The sequence below is a fragment of the Peromyscus maniculatus genome, chromosome 10, assembly GCF_049852395.1.
Source record: "Peromyscus maniculatus bairdii isolate BWxNUB_F1_BW_parent chromosome 10, HU_Pman_BW_mat_3.1, whole genome shotgun sequence".
Taxonomy (NCBI): domain Eukaryota; kingdom Metazoa; phylum Chordata; class Mammalia; order Rodentia; family Cricetidae; genus Peromyscus; species Peromyscus maniculatus.
Window position 1 is genome coordinate 24,356,072 of NC_134861.1, and position 16,431 is coordinate 24,372,502.

Below are 16,431 nucleotides of genomic sequence, written 5' to 3' on the forward strand. Positions count from 1 at the left end.
TCAGCAGAATAAAGGGTTTCCTGTGTTAGAGTTACTTAACCAACAAGCATCCCTGTTAGTGTTTCATAAAATGGACGTGGACTGTCCAGAGCCTGTGAAAAGAGTTAACACACTTGGATAGAGTTAAAACATCTGCACAGGTAAAGAAAAAAAAGAAAATTCTCAAATTCTCCTTAAAGCCATCTTGAGAAGGGCATCAGAAGACCTGCTGATTCTAACCCATCTTGCCGGTGAGTGCACACAGCACTCGCCCTGTTTTGCTCCAGGTTTAGTTTTACACAACATTCCTTGGCATTAGGTGGTTCATAATTTATGGTGGTTGTCCTCCTTTAAGAACAGTTAGAACATTCTTGGGCTCGCAAGATGGTTCGGCAGATAAAGCTTCTGCTGCTCCAGCACAGACTGTGGTTCTGATCTGCAGCACCCAAGTGAATGCACAATTTAGAATCCCAGCACTCAGAAGCAGAGGCAGAGGTTCTGAGCAAGCTGGCTACAGAGACTACCTCAGTCTGTGAACTCGAAGTTCAAGAGAGAGACCCTGACTCAAAATATAACAGAGGGAGTGGTTGAAGATACCCAACACCAACCTCTGGCCTACACACACACACACACACACACACACACACACACACACACACACACACATACACACACACGAACTGAAATACACACATGCACCTACACACATGACCATGCAGACACACACATGCAAACAAAATAGTAGTATATTCTCATGAAATAATGGATTAAAAATGTTTCAGTCACAACGTATCTCATTTTTGCTCTTTCTTAACTGTTAAGAGTATGGCAATTTCACAAGACTTCTAAAGTCTAGTAACTGTATCTGATAATGTACACACAACTGACCTTTTCCCCTTTAATCTTTTAAAAATAAACACATTATAGTAGTAAAAATAGACCAAAACTCGTAATTGGTTTTGTGTGAGTGTGTACTTGAGCCTGTGTTTTAAAAACTGCTTTTCTAATTCTTTTTGTGTGTATGCATATGTGTATGTGTATGTGCATGTGTGTACATGTGTGGGTGTTCGTGCATGTGTTTTGGAAACTTGTTTTTCTAATTGTGTATGTGTGTTTTAGAAACAGCTTTTCTAATTCTGTGTGTGTGTGTCTGTGTGTGTGTGTGTGTGTGTGTGTGTGTGTGTGTGTGTGTGTGTGTGTGTTTACTGTGGAGTAGGCACAGTGACTAAAAAAAGACAAGCACACCTGTGAACAGGCACAGAGGGCAGGAGAGGTGCCAGGAGTCTCCCTCTGCACTGTCAGCCTGGTTTTTTGTGGCAGGGTCTCTCCCTGAATCTGGACATCGTGCTTTTCCATTTATCTTTTCAGCTTGGCTAGCAGCCAACAACCCCAGCTTCCTCCTGCCTCTGACCCCTGGAGCTGGAGCTGCAGGCCTCACCCTTCTTGTCCATGGGTGATGGGATCTGAACTCAAAACCTCACAATGCACAGTAAGTGCTCTCAACCAGCAAGACATCTTTCCAGCCCCTCACAGCCATCTTTTCACAAACAAGAACTAAACAAAATGCTGCTATAAAGACAGGTAAAGCCAACAAAATACAATCCTAACAAATTTACCTTTAATTGTTATTTTCTATCATGGCATTCCTAGTGAGCATTGTCACCATCTTTACTGAAGGCTGGTACCCACCTCCTGTATTTGTTAATTTTTGTTTTCTCAAGTTATCTTATCAAATATCTAGATTTCATTTTTGTTTCTACCCCTGGTATTAGAAATCAGAAACCAAGGTCTTCCACAGGCTGAGAAGAGCTCTAGCACTTGGCTATCCTCAGACCTTGCTCTTCTCACCAGAGTCTTAGCATGCAGCCCAGGCTATGAAGCCAAGGCTGACTTCAAACTTGGTCCTTCTACCTCGCCTCCCAGGTGCTGGGACTACAGAACTGCACCACCAGGCTCAGGTTCCATTAGACTGTTGCTCTGTTTGGGTATTGACCTGGCCCTCCACACACCAGGTAATGCTCCACTTGACCCACATCCCCAGCCCTCCATTAAGTTTTGATCAGTAAAAGAACTTAAAAGACAGACATTATTTTCTCTAATATTCATAACTAAGAAATTATGCTTTGGCTACAAGCAGACTAATATCTCTCTTTAAATGAGAATCTGGTTTATAACACAACTCAGTTTTCTTTTTCTTATTTCCCAATCCGAAATGGGAACTACTACAGAAACAGGCAAGGGGTGGCAACGGCACGAATCATACTCAATAATTCATAGAAAGGAATGTGCAACAACACCCACTTAATAAACATAGAATAAATAAACACTCAATTGTCCTTGTTTTAAAGTTACTGATTTAAGGGTGCTACCCTAAAGCCAGAGGCAGGGGCACACACCTGTAGACCCAGGTACTTAGGGAGAATGACAAAAGAGCGTTATGTGCCTAGAACTCCAGGACAGCATGGTCCACGCAGCCAAACTCCATCTCAAAATAAAGGAGCAAGAGAGACTATGGAAACAGCTTGAGTATGAGAACTTGAGTTTGATCCTAAAACCCATACAAAATGACAGTATTGGGAGGGCAGAGAGAAGCAGATCCTTGGGACTCTCTGGCCAGCCAGTCTGGTTTATTTGGTGAACTTGAGGCCAGTAAGAGACCATGTCTCAAAAACAAGATGTACAGCATCTGAAGAACAACATGGGAATTGTCCTCTGTACTCTACATGCATTAACACACACGCATACATGCATCATCACCCATATGAGCACACAACGCTCACACGCGTGCGCACGCGTGCACACACATACAACACCCTAGATAATTCCTTCAAGTATTCCATTTGTTATGAATTTAAAAACCTGGAGTTTAATCTATAGAAGTTAAATTTCAAATAGTTTATAAAAATATTCCCATGCAGGCCAGCAAAATGGCTCAGTGTTAAAGAAGCTCTCTGAACCACATCACCAGGGTATATTTTTCACAATGATGTGCTTACATAGTAAAATAGTTAATCTACATCTTATGAGATAAATGATAAGAATAGTTGAACACAACCTAGATGATTTAATTAGAGTTTGTGAATTTAACATATTTGGAGAGACAGAAAGTCAGCAACATTTTTTTGTTGTTGTTCTTTTCTTCCCATGTTCACTCCCTCCCCTGACTGATTTCTAGAAATTTCAGCTACTTTCATAATAGGCAAGTGGGCAAAATGTTTCTGGACTTAAACATATTTTATATTAAAAGGTTACAAACAATAATTTTTGAGAAATACATATCCCAATATAGAAAGAAAATCTAATACATATCTTTATTTTGCATTCCATTTAAAGTTTACCATTTTAAGATTTAGTATGTACCTCTGTTAATCTTTAAAATACCTTTTGCAGTCAAATCTAGTAATGTCATAGAGTTTTCCTTTAAAAAAAAAAAAACTTGAGCCTTTTGGTAATTAGTTTATAACCTGATTTTCAGAAATGTGGAACTATTGCTTCTTTATCCTAAGACTCAACAGTAAAAACACCTTCCTACAAATAGAAAACTGGTTTTAACACACTTTCACTATTAAACTGTTTGAATGTAACTCACTAAGTCTGCAGCATATCATTTCACAGGTACAGATGAGACATGAGCAACAGAAGGTCATCCATTGGGAGCCCTCCATTGGAAACAAGCATGTTAGCTTTCAAATCTAACTTAAACAAGTCTCTCGGGTTTTGTTTTTCTTCCGAGTATAATGTACGCTCAAATGTATCCCTACAAAAGCGCCAGCATCGCTGATGTGCATGAGACGTGGACGTGCTGTCAGTGCTCCGTCCCAGCCATCAGACCTCCCCCGCTGTGCTTGTACCTGGCACCTGAGTTTGCTCACACACTTCCCAACACTTGAAACCGAGAAATGGACCAAGTCACTGCTGGGAAAAGCTAAGTTCCCTTTGAACACTGAGATACAAAGCCAAGCACAGAAGGAAGGAACATGATACAAAGAACCTCATAAGCAGTTACGTCCAAGTCTTGGAGTTCTGAGGATGAAGGTGACAAGAACACCAAAATCCTTGATCCTCCCAACAACACACAAACTCTCAAGCTGAGGAGTTCAGAAATCTGCCCCTGAGCAGAGAGCCTCTAACTGGGCAACCAGGGCTTCAAACTAAGTCTATCTTTGTGTGTGTGTGTGTGTGTGTGTGTGTGTGTGTGTGTGTGTGTGTGTGTTCGTTCATTCAGAGAGCATCAAGTCCCTGGAGCTAGAGTTATAGGCATTTGTTACAACACTTGATGGGCAAACCCAACTCCAGTCTTCTGAGAAAACAGCAAGTACTTTTAAACAATAATCCCAAGAGGCCTAGACTCTTAATCATTATATTGTCATTGCCTATTTTCTCTAGTCCCTAGTTAGAAAGCATTTATTTAATACCACTGTATACCTGCTAGCCTCTTGGGATTCTGCTGTAGAATATTATTTTAAGGTGTGTTACTTTTGTTTATGTTGCATTTGTTTAACTCTGTGAAGCTGTGTTGCTTTGCCTGTCTAAAACACCTGATGGTCTAATAAAGAACTGAATGGCCAATAGCAAAGCAGGAGAAAGGATAGGTGGGACTGACAGGCAGGGAGAATGTATAGAAGGAGAAACCTAGGAGGAGAAAAGGAAAGAAGAGGTAGCCAGAGGAGGAGGAGGACTCCAGGGGCCAGCCACCCAGCTACACAACCAGCAACAGAATAAGAGTAAGATTTACAAAAGTAAGAGAACGGGAAAAGCCAGAGGCAAAAGGTAGATGGGATAATTTAAGTCAAGAAAAGCTGGTTACAAACAAGCCAAGTTAGGGCCAGACATTTATAATTAAGAATAAGCTTCCACGTGTGTATTTATTTGGGAGCTGGGTGGTGGGTCCCCCAACAAAAGAATTCCATAATATGAAAGCATTTATTATATAAGAAATACCATGCTAGATGCTTAAGAGATTTAAAAAAAAAAAAAAAAAAGGTAAGTATGGGTCCTGTTTTCCTACCCATTCTGTTAGCCTGTGTGTTTTTATGGGTGAATTGAATCCATTGATATTAACAGATATTAATGACCAGTGATTGTTAATTCTTGTTATGTTTGGTTTTGTTGGTGGTGGCTGTGTGTGTGTGTGTGTGTGTGTGTGTGTGTGTGTGTGTGTGTGTATGTGTGTGTGTGTTTCCCTTCTTTGGAATTTGCTGGTGTGAGGTCATCTATTGCCTGAATCGAGATGGTCAAGTTGGGGGAGGGACAGAGAGGGAGAGCAAAGAAAGAGATATCTTGACAGAGGGAGCCATTAGAGGGTTTGGGAGGAACCTGGTACTAAAGAAATCTCCAGGAACCCACAAGGATGACCCCAGCCAAGACTCCTAGCAATGGTGGAGAGGGTGCCTGAACTAGCCTTCCCCTGTAATCAGATTGGTGACTACCCTAATCATAGAACCTTCATCCAGTAACTGATGGAAACAGATACAGTGATCCACAGCTAAGCACTTGGCCAAGCTCCTGGAAATCAGTTGAAGAGAGGGAAGAGGGATTATATGAGTAAGGTGGGTCAAGATCATAATAAGGAAAACCACAGAGACAGCTGACCCAAGCTAGTGGGAGCTCACAGACTCTGGACTGACAGCCGGGGAACCTGCATGGGACCGAACTAGGCCCTCTGAATGTGGGTGACAGTTGTATTGCTTGATCTGTTTGTAGGGCCCCTGGCAGAGGAACCAGGACTTATCCCGAGTACATGAACTGGCTTTTTAGAGCCCATTCCCTATGGTGGGATGCCTTGTTCAGCCTTGATTCGGGAGGAGGGGCTTGGTCCTGCCCCAACTTGGTATGCCAGCCTTGGCTGACTACCCAAGGGAGGCCTGACACCCTATGAGGAGTGAGGGGAGGGGAGGGTGGGGGAAAGAGGGGGGAGATGTAGGGGGGGAGGAGGAGAAGGGGAGGAAGGGGGAACTATGGTTGGCATGCAAAATGAAAAATAAAATGTAAAAAAAAAAAAGATAAGTAAATGACTTTGCCCTCAGGTCCCAAAAAGAATACAGATCATATATATCTGTCATAAATATTTTATAATCAATTGTTATTGATAAGAACTTCTAAAACCTACAAATTCCCTAGGAAGTTTTCAAAAAGTACCATTTCTCCCATCACCAAACTGCTCATGTACTTTAATAACATAGTGAGGTGAAAGAGCATTGAGTATGCATCATTAACTTACATTCTCAATGACAAATGTCCACTCTTTGTCTTCAAATTCTTCTGCATGAGGATCCTGCAACAAAAGCAAATTATGAGAAATAAAAAACACTTATCTTTAGTCCAATCTTTAATACAATCAAGAAAATACAAATGAGCCTGTTTGTAGTTTTACTAACTTCTTAAAAGGAAGGAGCACAATAACCTTTTTAAAGAAAACTATCTGAGTAATTTCTCTTTAAAAAAATCATTATTTTATATTGAGAAATTCTTTTCCTTTTGTTGAAACATCTCTCCCAGCACCAATCTATGACAAGACACAGACACATGATCACAGACAACTCTGAGTCAACTAGTATTTCGTTGACATACTAAGTGTTCACAGAAAGTACTTCTCTTACCTTTACAACTCTTGTATTTGAAACTAAACGCCTCCCTTAAGCCAGTGTTCTGATACAGAGATTATGTGAGCCCCTGGAATTTCCAAGTATTCCAAGAGATTTCATAATCAGACAAAAGAGCCAATCAACATGAGCTGTTGACAATCCTCTTCCCACTTCTGTCAAGAGAAGACCTGAGGAATCCAGGGTTGAGGGACCCTGCTACCCCGGTACAATACTGTCTGTTCAGTTGACAAATACTGACTACTACCCTAGAGACTACATATTCAACTATGAATAAGTGTATGATACATGAAATAAAAGACCGAAACGGAGATCAGAAAACAACACATTTCATCTTGCAGAAATGAAGAGGAAAGTTTCACAAGAGACAAAATACCCAGATTCAGCATAACTATGTGATTTCTATGGATCAGAAGTAAAGGCAACAGAGTGTAGGACACAGAGAACAAGGCAGAGCATTCATCATCCTCTGCTTCCTGACCGCGGATGGATGTTCCTGCCCCACCACGATGCACAACTTCTCCTTCAAGCTGGGATGTCAGGGTAGATTATCCTAGCAAAAGGGAAGTAACTAAGACATGGGGCAAGAAAAATAGCAATGCTGAAACTTTTAAGTTCTAAATTCTTCAATAGGAATTGGCATTCTTTCAAATCCATTTCAAAGTGATCAAAAATTTTACAAAGAAAAAATAATTCAATAAGTTTAAAAAGAGAAAGAAAATAGTGGGCTCATAATACATTTATATTCAATGTATTCAAGTTCAAGTCTACATGTGAGGGGTAGGGTAGGTGTGGAGATAGCCACAGTAAGATGGTATTTCAGTAGAGCAGACGAAAATAGGCACACCCACATGGAGATGGACTCTGGTATCTCTGTACAGGGTCTCAGGCTCCACCTGCTCCTCACAGAAAAGCATCTTATTCATAATCACTTTATTATCATAATCTTCTGTTGCTATGGTATAGTGGGTAGTTGTTCCAGCTTTGACCCGAAAGTAGTACCCCTAGTGAGGCTTCTGGTAACTGCCACACCTACCTATGACCTGCCCCTGGGGCGGGGCGAGATGGGAGTCCTTAAGACCCGAGATCTGGATGTGCCAGCTCTCTTGGTTCCTTGTGCTCCTGGATGCTGGATGGTAGACCGAGCAGAGTTCTCCAGAGAACACCACTGGACTGCACCTCACCTCTCCCGGATCCTGTAACCAACCCCTTTACTGGCTATAAGTTACCCCAAAATAAACCTCCTTTTTAACTATGTGGAGTTGCCTTAATAAATCCCCCATTATCTGGCACTCATGTGGGGCAAGCTCCAAACACCTAGGTGGCCTCCGCCCTCAGCCTCATGCTGTGGCACGCTTTCCACACTTCCCAGTTTTCTTCCCTGCCTCTTTTAAAATTCCCACCCCTCCTGGGGACCAAGCACTTACCCATTCAGCTCATAACCACCCAGTACTGCTCCCTCCCTTCTCCCCAGCTTGCCAGCATGTGCACCCACCTGCCAAGTTCTGTATAGCCAAGGAGCACCTCTGCTGGTTCCATTCCCCACTCAAGGGAGCAGCTGAGTGCAGACCCAGCTCCCCTGGCAAGCTTAGCCCCCAGACCAGTGAAAAGCCTCCCCGCCTCCCCACACCCCTGCTGCTGGCTCCCACCTGAGCCTAAGGCTTCCACCGTCTCACCTGGAAGCTGCTCAGAGGCTGCCTGGCTAAAATAGACTGCCCCCAGCTGGCTCCCTGAGGGTACCTGCTCCTGCAGCTGCAGAGGCCCTGAGAGAGTTTTGGAGCCACAGCTGCCAGCCATCATCCTTGCTGCCCGGAGCTCTCTATGCACTGAGCTCAGGCCACTCAACAACACACACACGCCTCTTGGCTGAGGAAAGGGGGCCAGGCAGGCCATGAAAGCCAAGCCAGGCCCTGAAGCTCTGGGGAGTCACAGGAAGATCTGCCTATGCCACCTTGCTGCTGCATCCCACAGCCCCTCCACACAGGCACACGGGACACTCCCACCTGCAGCTGCCGCCAGCCAAATTCAGCTGGTGTGACACCTGCTAGCCAAAAAACACTACTACACTCCCCCCCCAAAAAAAAACCATCGCAAGGACAGTAAGATAAGCAAGCCAGTGTTTTACTTCAGGTAAGAGTACTTGATAATTTGAAACAGACTAACAAATTTTGAGTAATTCTTATAATATGGATGAAAAATTACTTCACAAGAATTTAAAAACATGAATGACATTTTCCTGGAAATATATGACCTTCCTAAGGCCTTATGTGGTCTGTACCATTTTGGCATTTAACATAATAATTCACACAGCATTCAATTACTGGTTTAATAATAATAACAAAGATGAGTCATTATTGGGACTGATACAGACTTTAAAAGATAGCAATGAAGGCTTACATAAAAGATTCTTTCTCTGGAATCTGCTAACAAGGATTTACAAGATAGTAATAAAGATTTACAAAACAGGCTTCTTAGTTTGGGAACTGCTAACTTAATACAAGAACTTCAGTCCATTAATAATAAATGTATAGCCAATTTTGATTTTATTGATAGTAAATATGAATACTTAATGGATAGAACAATAACTCTCCAGGGTGAAGTTATTGCTACTCAGACACTTTATAAGGAAGAAAGGTTATCATTAACTGACAAAATAATGTCTATGGAATCAGATGTTTCAGAAGAACATAAAAAGTTGCATGACTCCATGAGAAATCTGGAATCCCTTGCAATAGCGGAGGTTCACTCCCTAGAACAGACCCTAGGTGCTCATTTGCATGCCCTGGTAGAAACTCTCAGTAAATGAGACAAGGGACCTAATAAGTAGAAGGGCAAGACCATACAGGTCATAACATCTCCAGATGGCTCTCATACAATGGTTTATCCTGTCATTATCCAGGAGAGGCCAGCAGATGACAGACACCCTGAGCCCTACGTGGAATATACATTACAACCGATTTCAATAAGAGATTTTTGAAAACTACGAAGGAAGCAATAGTCACATATAGAATACACTCAACATATGTAAGACAGATGTTAAATTCATGATCTACCTCACACAGAATAATTCCAGATGACTGGAATCAGTTAATTTCAGCTGTTCTAGAATATAGCCAGCAGTTACAATGGAAAAGATGGTTGAGAGAAAAGGCAAGAAATATAGAGCAACAAAGTAAACTCAGAGGTTTTGAGATATCCCAAGATCAAATTTTTGGTGAGGTACATTTTGCTGATAGGAATGTACAAGCCACTTATGATGAGCATACAATATCCCTATGCCGTACAGCAGCTCTAAATGCTTGGGGGGGGGGGGAATCCAGAACCAGGAAAACCAACTGAGGTATACACAAAGAGATTTCAGGGACTGCAAGAACCTTTCACTGATTTTTTATAAAGGCTGACCACAGCTATAATGAAAGCTGTGTCAGATAAAGAATTAAGACAAGTATTAATTAAGTCCTTGGCGTTCAACAATGCTAATACAGAATGCAAAAGAATACTTATGCCATTAAAGGTCAGATCACCTCCTTTGAAAGAATGGATTCAGTATACTAATGGTGTTGAGTCTCTTAACTATAGTAATGAGGCTTTGATAGGCGAGGCAATTCCCAGAGGTGGAAGAATGTCTCATGTGCCAAATGTTTTAAATGAGGTATACAAAGTCATATAAGTAAAAACTGTACATGGGACCTCCTACAAGTAATACTCCTTATAGAAATAACCCAAACAGGAGACCCCAAACTTCTGGATTATGTAGAAGATGTGGCAAAGGCCGACATTGGACCAATGAGTGCAGATCAATAACAGATATATGAGGGACCTGTGGGGCGTTTACCCACCACCCCCACAGCTTCCCAGAGTTTTCTTGAGTGCGAGCAGCAGGAAATATTAGATAGAAGGATTTATAGCGGAGAATGTTGGGGAGATAAACAGATAGAAAATAAAGGATAGCCTCGAGAGGGCCTGGAACCTATTCCAACGGGCCCCGACTGTCTCTGGCCCTGGGTCTTTATAGAGACGCCAAGGGGTGGAGCAAAAGACCTCCTCCCCCAGCACAGCCAAGTGCAGGCCATCTCAGACACCTGCACTCAGGCCCGTGGTCCTGATCATCCTCTATTCGGACCTGCTGGGTAAAGCCACGAGGAACCCCAGAACGGGCTCCCACAGGTCCCCCCTTCTTAATATATAAAAAAAAACTATTAATGGCTTACAGCAATCTCCATAGCTGTTACACCTCCCAGTATGGGAGTAGAGGATGATATAGATGGCATTTCTCTTTTGAATTAGGTCCAAGGTGACCACAGCAGTCTTAGCTGCCTCAAGCCCTTTCTAAACCAAAACTCTTAAGGCGACTACAAACTTAAAGAATCCCTTAGCTTCATCATTACCATTAACAGGTTAACAAATATTGCTATACATAGTCACAATTCTCTCAATCTTACAACTCAAAGCAAACTCTTAACAGAACCATTTGAATTAGCATATATGGTGCTATATATAGTTAACAATTTTCTCCGTCTTACAACTTTAACTCAATCATTTGAATTTTCTTGTTAACATAGGAAAAACTTCGATGTATTTACATCAAACTTAAATATTTTCTTAACTCCACAAAACCAGGGTGCATTAATATCAATAGGTTTCTGCGAACATAATTCAATCTCATAACTCCTCCTTTTCTTTATAATTTTTTAAACAAAGTCTCAAACCTAGTTAGAGGAACCCAAACTTATCTGTTTGAACAGTTCCATTTGTAACACAAAACCAGTTCCATAAGTAATTCCATTTTTACATAAACAGTTCCACAAAACAATTCATAAATCTCCAGTTAATAAAGCATATATGCATACACAAAATTGCATCTTGATTCTAAGTAGAAATACATTTCTTCAATTAAACAGTTTCATTTTTAACCCAATTCCAGAAAACCGTTCCTAGGTCATTACTATAAGTAAGCTCAAAATTGTCCCATTGCAATGAAATCTCTATTGTTCATTTCATTTAAGTACCAAAATTCAAATGATAAATATTGGTACTAGTCTTCCAAATTTGAGGAAATCCATAACCAAAATGTTTTTGTAATTTTATCTCATTTTAAGTTCAAAAAGTTCAAACAAGAAAAATTCTGGTATCAGGCTTTCACTTCCAAATATGAAGAGACGTTTTTCAACCAAAACTTTTTGCAGTTAATTTTTGTTCAAACAAGCGTCTCTGCAACTTTTGTTCTCAAAGACAGACCTTTTTAGTATAGTAATATTTTAAACTGCACCGTTTTTGCTGTTAGCTCAGGTTTTTCTGTGCTGTGTTGATATTCCACGGATCTCAGCTGCGGATGCCTTGTTGTGCTGGTTCTGGCGTCCGCCATTCTTAGCTTCTTAGCGGCTTCTGGAGCTTTTGAAACCATTCAGACTGCCTACTTTGCAGTCTACTAGGACACTATCTCCTGTGTCTCAGGTGTTTTCACCATATACATTAATAGACTCACACTTAACATTTACGCTTTTTAGACTCATTCAACATTTACACGTTTTTACAAACTCACATACAACATATTAACATCTACTTATTTATACTTTAAGGAAACTATAGAACTAATTTAGCAAATATATTTCTTATTAATTCTTATATACTTATATTCATTCCATCTTATTTCTTATTTAAACTTACAACTAGCATCTTACAAGCTTATTACTACATGTCTTAAGACTACCTTAGATACTTCTTACAAGCTTATATTCTTAAGGAAACTATAGAACTACTTTAGCAAATATATTTCTTATTTATTCTTATATACTTATATTCATTCCATTTTATTTCTTATTTAAACTTACATTTACAACTAGCATCTTACAAGTTTATTACTACATGTCTTAAGACTACCTTAGATACTTCTTACAAGCTTATATTCTTAAAGGAACTCTATAGATCTAGTTTACAAACTTATATAGGCTACCATTAGCATATATCTAACTTAGCAAATACCTAAAGATTTCTTAACAGATCTAACAAGACAGAATTTTTACAAACTCACATATCTTATATTCGTCTTTCTACTTCTTACTCTTAATTATTATCACCATCTATCAGAAAGATTCTCTTAACTAGACAGGAAGTACGTACATCATTTCTAAAGTTTACAGTTTATAGTTAGCTTTGTTATAAAGCACTGGGATTTAGTGAGTGTTGTCATTACAGAGTTGTGATACTTGTTACTAGGGGATTGTAACATTCTCAGGACAAAGCCACACCGAAAAGTTGCCAGTTCTCTCAGCCGTTCCGGACCGGCAGAGATGCACTGTCAGCAGTAGACAGTTTTTATCTAGAGGCTGTCCCTTCACCCAAATTCATAATAGCTCCCCTAAGAACTTCAACTCAGACAAACATTTCTATTTCAACAGCACTTTTGGTTTGCTCTACTGAAAAACTTCACACTGAGGGTGAAATTATCTTATTTAGCTGCTGTAAAGCTCTTCGCCAATACTGCACAGCTATTAGGTAGTATTTTAAGGATTTTAAAGTGACTTGTTTGCTCTTATAGGTAGCTTTTTGTCATCCAACTGCCGTAAAAACTTTGCACAGCTATTAGGGTAAATAAGGCATTTTATCAATGGAGCCCCAAACCGCGAAGCACCTAGTTCCGTATCCTTTCAATCTTTCATTGGAACTGATACTTAAACTTAGACGACTTTCCTACTCATTCTTTTAAAAGCTGTATTTTAAGTTTACCATGAACGTATTTTCGAGCTGACAAAAGTGTTTCAGGGCAATGTCGCCATCTTTAGCGGAAAAACTACCTTTCCCAGAATGCATTTCCCTTATATCAGTCCATAATAATATCAGTCCCATATCAGTCCCTTATATCGTTTTTCCATATTTCTTTTTTTTTTTTTTTTTTTTTTTTTTTGGTTTTTTCGAGACAGGGTTTCTCTGTGTAGCTTTGCGCCTTTCCTGGAGCTCACTTGGTAGCCCAGGCTGGCCTCGAACTCACAAAGATCCGCCTGGCTCTGCCTCCCGAGTGCTGGGATTAAAGGCGTGCGCCACCACGCCCGGCTGTTTTTCCATATTTCTTATCGTGTTCGAGAGTCAACTGGTTCTCTTTTACCAGACTTGCTTACAAATTCTTGCCCGGGAGGTTTGAACAAAGTTTTTTGCTTTTGCAACGGGAGATTTGAACAAGCATTTTACATTTTCAGCTATGGCACATTGGGAGATTCCTATTCTCCCCTCAGCTGGCTTCAACAGGTGTCTCTCCTTCATTTGACACTGGCCCCCGAATCAGAACCACACCTGCCTCGTTAGCCGGCATTGAGGCTAGCATTTCTGATAGCAACTTTCCTCAGGGCTTGTGTTTGTTTTAGCCAGTCAGTGAAAAACAAGATCATTTGCAACAGAGCTTTTCCATAGCTCTTTCAGAGAGATTTTCTCCCACTGATCTTATTCTCATTTTGCTTGTTCCTTCCCCCCCAGATGCAGAGCTTCAGGTATCTGTCTGTGGCTCTGTACCTCTGCTAGCTGCCTTTGGAGGTAGGGGCTTCCTTTTCTCCCCCGAATCTGCCTCCAATTCTAGCAGCTTTTTCAGGTCATACATTTTCTGGGGAGGAATCTGTCCCCTCTGTTGCTTCAGAGTCTTTCTCCCAGACAGTTCCCAGTTTGGTCTCAGTTTATTCCCTCTACCCCAGAAACAGTTTCCAACACTAGAGCGGCGGCTTTCCCTGCTACTGAAGGTAGGGGCTTTTGTCCGTTTCTATTTTTCGGGGTCTGAGGTTTGTGTTCATAAATCAAGCTTAGCAAGGGAGGTTTTCACCATCTCTAAACTCCCATTGGACAGGTGTTTTGCCTCATCAGGCCTTCACCTGGCCCAGTCCCCCAGTGGGTTGTGTTTGCTTGTCTGGGTGTTCAAGGACAGAGCTTATGTCAGAGGCAATCACCCCTCAGGGCTACCACTCCCTCATCTCAGGAGTCAGTTGAAACAAAGCTTTTCTCAAAGAGGTGCTTTCTCTGACAGAAAAGAAAGCTTTACTCCTGGTTAGTTCTGTTCTGCCCTGGCTGGGCTCTTTTCCCAGACAGCGTTCTGACTCGGCAGCACGACTGCTTCAGACACAGTTCAGCTTTACTGTTTTCCCAGAAAGGTCCTTTCTCTAATAGGAAAGCTTTTTCTCAGATTTCTTTTTGTAGTTGTGGACCTTTCAACCCGGGACTTGTTGAAAGTGGACAACTGTGCTGTTCCCACAGGCTTTAGCTTGCTTTGTTCATTAGCAATCTTCCCCTGGGTCCTGCACCTTCCTGCCTCAGCTCTGTGCTCCAGGAAGTTTGCAACTGCAGGAACCTTAGTATCCCCGAAATGCACTCCAACTCAGAGACGCTGGCCAGTCGCCTCTGGGTTTTTGGTCACAAGTGAGGATACAATGTTAACCAGTTTGCATTGCTTCAGGGGATCTTTGCATTAGGGCGATTAGGAGCACCTTTTCATTCTGAAAAGCTCACTCAGAACCTTTGCTGCCTCAGCTCGGCTGTAACTGAAAAGCTTGGCTTTTTTGCTTTTCTCAGGTAAAGTTTCCTGCCCTTTTTGGGCCCTCTGTAGTTCTTCACCCACACTCTCCCCAAGCGTTTCCTTCAGGGTACTCTGACCCACTGTCTTTTACTAGCTTGAAGAGACAGAGCTTACAAGGGGTTTTTAGAAACTTGTTCCTGCCTCCTGCATTGCAGGGAAGATTGTTAAAGCTTGAAAGAGAACTTAGGTTTTGCTGTCTTAAGTTTGTTGTTTTCCCTTAGAGCTAATCACAGGTGGTCCCCATACTAAAATCTTCAGGTGATTCTAATTTTTGTCCTTCTGGGAAAGTTAAAGGCTTTAGTTTCTAAGTTTCTTAAGAGAGAAAGATTAAGGCTTTTTAGAGAGATTTTTTCCCCCAAATTTTCCAAGAAAAGCTTTTAGTTTAAGAGAAAGATTTTCCCCCCAGGAGCAAGACCAACTTTTCCCAAAACTTCCCAACTTTAAACTTTGACTTCTTACACGCCCATTTTTGCCTCAGGGAGAAATTACTTTCTCCTGCCGCTTGGACTTAGCATTTCAGCTGTCCCCAGGTCAAAAGCTTCCATAGGAAACTTTTTCTTCCCCATAAGCTCAAAGAAGAGCTTTTTTACTACCCGTAAAGCCCAAAGAAAGATTTTTTCCCCAGTTTGCTTTCAAAGTCCCCAAAGTTAGAAAATTGAAGAGTTTTTCTGTCTTGTTGCCTTACTTATTTTTTCCTACACAATCTTACACTAAGTTTTTCCTAACTATATTACTACCCTATATCTTATACTTATCACAGATAGAAATTGGGAAAGGGATAGAAGATAGAAAATTTTGACAGAAGAGAATTTCGCTGCAGCATCGGACATCCTTCCAGTCCGCTTTCCTTTTCTCTCGAGGATAAAACCCCCGCCTCACCAAAAATATATATATATAAAAATATATATATTCCATAACACCGGCATGCCTTTCCACTGGCAGGGCTAACTCAGCACTTTCACCAAAAACTCTGTAATAAAACTATTATTTTCCTTTATCTTTAGTCCCTATTACTTTGTCTTAAGTCCCTGTTCATTTGTCTTTAGTCCCCCCTTTTTTTTTGTTCCCTTTTTTTCCGTCCCTTTTTTTTCTTTAGTCCCTTTTTTTTAGTCCCTTTTTAGTCTTTAGTCCCTTTTTTTCTTTAGTCCCTGTTCGGGCGCCATTCTGTGGGGCGTTTACCCACCACCCCCACAGCTTCCCAGAGTTTTCTTGAGTGCGAGCAGCAGGAAATATTAGATAGAAGGATTTATAGCGGAGAATGTTGGGGAGATAAACAGATAGAAAATAAAGGATAGCCTC

General features: G+C 41.1%; 1 protein-coding gene across 50 annotated transcripts in view; it reads right to left on the minus strand.

Moving 5' to 3' along the window:
• Positions 1 to 16,431, minus strand: part of Ehbp1 (EH domain binding protein 1) — a 342,848-nt gene that overhangs the window by 225,696 nt on the left and 100,721 nt on the right. For all 50 annotated transcript variants that reach the window (XM_076546102.1, XM_076546096.1, XM_076546100.1 and 47 more), the window contains one exon: positions 6,200 to 6,253. In XM_076546102.1, the coding sequence (XP_076402217.1) occupies positions 6,200 to 6,253 (54 nt within the window). The remainder of the gene's footprint in view (positions 1 to 6,199; positions 6,254 to 16,431) is intronic.